Raw genomic sequence first — 1,596 nt, 5'->3', positions numbered from 1 at the left:
AAAAAAAAAAAAAAAGAAAAGAAATAGAAAATTCACCTGTCCCTGAAAATACGGGTATGCAATTGTTACAAAGCCACAGTAGCTTCTTCTGAACAAACTAACTGAAGCCCAGTGTGCCGATGGCAATGGGAACTGCACTTGTTGCTTCTCGTGGGTTCCGCCTTCTTGCGCCTTAAGCCCGCATCCCAGGTTGCCATCTCAGGCTTGAAGCACTGTTCTTTCTTAAGGGGAAGATGTGGGCCTCCTTCTTTGTACATTCGCTCAGACTGTAAGGAAGAAGGTAACCCTCAAGATGAGGTATCACACCTTTCTTTGCTCGTCAGGGGCCTAGATAGTCAACCACCGAGTCCGGAAGGTGGTGACAGGGGCGCTCCCAGAAGGCGCGGGGAACGCAGGGCGCCGCGGCCCGGCCTGACCCGGAAGAAACTGGCCCTGGTAACCGCAGCTTCCCTAGCAACCAAGCCGGCGTGAGCCGCAACCGGCGCGCTCCGTCGGGGTGCAGCCGCAGGGATGCCCCTGCAGGTTAGCGATTACAGCTGGCAGCAGACGAAGACTACGGTCTTCCTCTCTCTGCCTCTCAGAGGCGTGAGCGTGAGAGACGCGGACGTGTTTTGCACAGAGAACTACCTCAAGGTAGGAACGCGGGTCTCCCCCGCCGGTCTTCGGGGGTGCGGTCCCAAGCTTCCGGGAGAGCGCCGCTGGGCACGCGCAACAGGTGCCTCCTTGCAGAGGGGCATCCTAAATGTTTAATTCTGTTTTCCAAAACAGAGCCAAAAAGCGAATCCGTTACGGGTGACGTCTCATGGGTAGAGAGATCATTGAATCAAAGATTGCCTTTATCCAGGGCTTCCTCATATGCCTTTCTAATCTTTCGCTACCTGAAATAAATGTAGTGAGGCTTTTTGAAAATTATTTTGGACTTTATCACATATTTCTCAGTGTGTGTCTTTAATTCGTGTGCCTAACTTAGTTTCCGTTTTCACCCTTCTGAACAGGTCAACTTCCCTCCATTTTTATTTGAGGCATTTCTCTATGCTCCCATAGACGATGCGAGCAGCAAAGCGAAGATTGGGAATGACGCTGTTGTCTTCACCTTGTATAAAAAAGAAGCGGCCGTGTGGGAGTCTCTTTCTTTGACAGGAGGTAAGTTCTTTATTAAAAGATATTTGTCTGGGCTCGGCGCCCGTAGCTCAGTAGTTAGGGCGCCGGCCACATGCACCGGGGTGTCGGGTTCGAACCTGGCCCGGGCCTGCTAAACAACAATGACAACAAGGTGTTGGGACGCGCCCCTGTAGTCCCAGCTACTTGGGAGGCTGAGGCAAGAGAATTGCTTAAGTCCAAGAGTTAGAGGTTGATGTGAGCTGTGAATCAATGGCACTCTACCAAGGGCGACATAGACTATGTCTCAAAAAAAAAAAAAAAAAGAAAAAAGAAAAGATATCCATCTGGTTGTGCTTTGTGTGTTTCATACTGTTTTAAAAAATAATTCTAGTTTATGGGTGGCACCTATGGCTCAGTGAGTAGGGGGCTGGCCCCATATACGGAGGGTGGCCGGTTCCAACCCGGCCCGGCCAAACTGCAACAAAAAAATAGCTG

At 50.6% G+C, this 1,596-nt stretch overlaps 1 protein-coding gene across 2 annotated transcripts in view; it reads left to right on the top strand.

Annotated features, from left to right (window-relative positions):
* Nucleotides 1-234: 234 nt before the first annotated feature.
* Nucleotides 235-1,596, top strand: part of DNAAF4 (dynein axonemal assembly factor 4) — a 52,417-nt gene continuing 51,055 nt past the window's right edge. For both annotated transcript variants that reach the window (XM_003784373.1, XM_003784372.3), the window contains exons 1-2: nucleotides 235-633; nucleotides 996-1,143. In XM_003784373.1, coding sequence (XP_003784421.1) covers nucleotides 511-633; nucleotides 996-1,143 — 271 coding nt within the window. In that variant the 5' untranslated portion in view covers nucleotides 235-510. The remainder of the gene's footprint in view (nucleotides 634-995; nucleotides 1,144-1,596) is intronic.

The sequence above is a fragment of the Otolemur garnettii genome, unplaced genomic scaffold (assembly GCF_000181295.1).
Source record: "Otolemur garnettii isolate 467f Iridium unplaced genomic scaffold, OtoGar3 scaffold00011, whole genome shotgun sequence".
Taxonomy (NCBI): domain Eukaryota; kingdom Metazoa; phylum Chordata; class Mammalia; order Primates; family Galagidae; genus Otolemur; species Otolemur garnettii.
The sequence above is the reverse complement of the archived record's forward strand: the minus strand, read 5'-3'. Positions and strand labels throughout refer to the sequence as shown.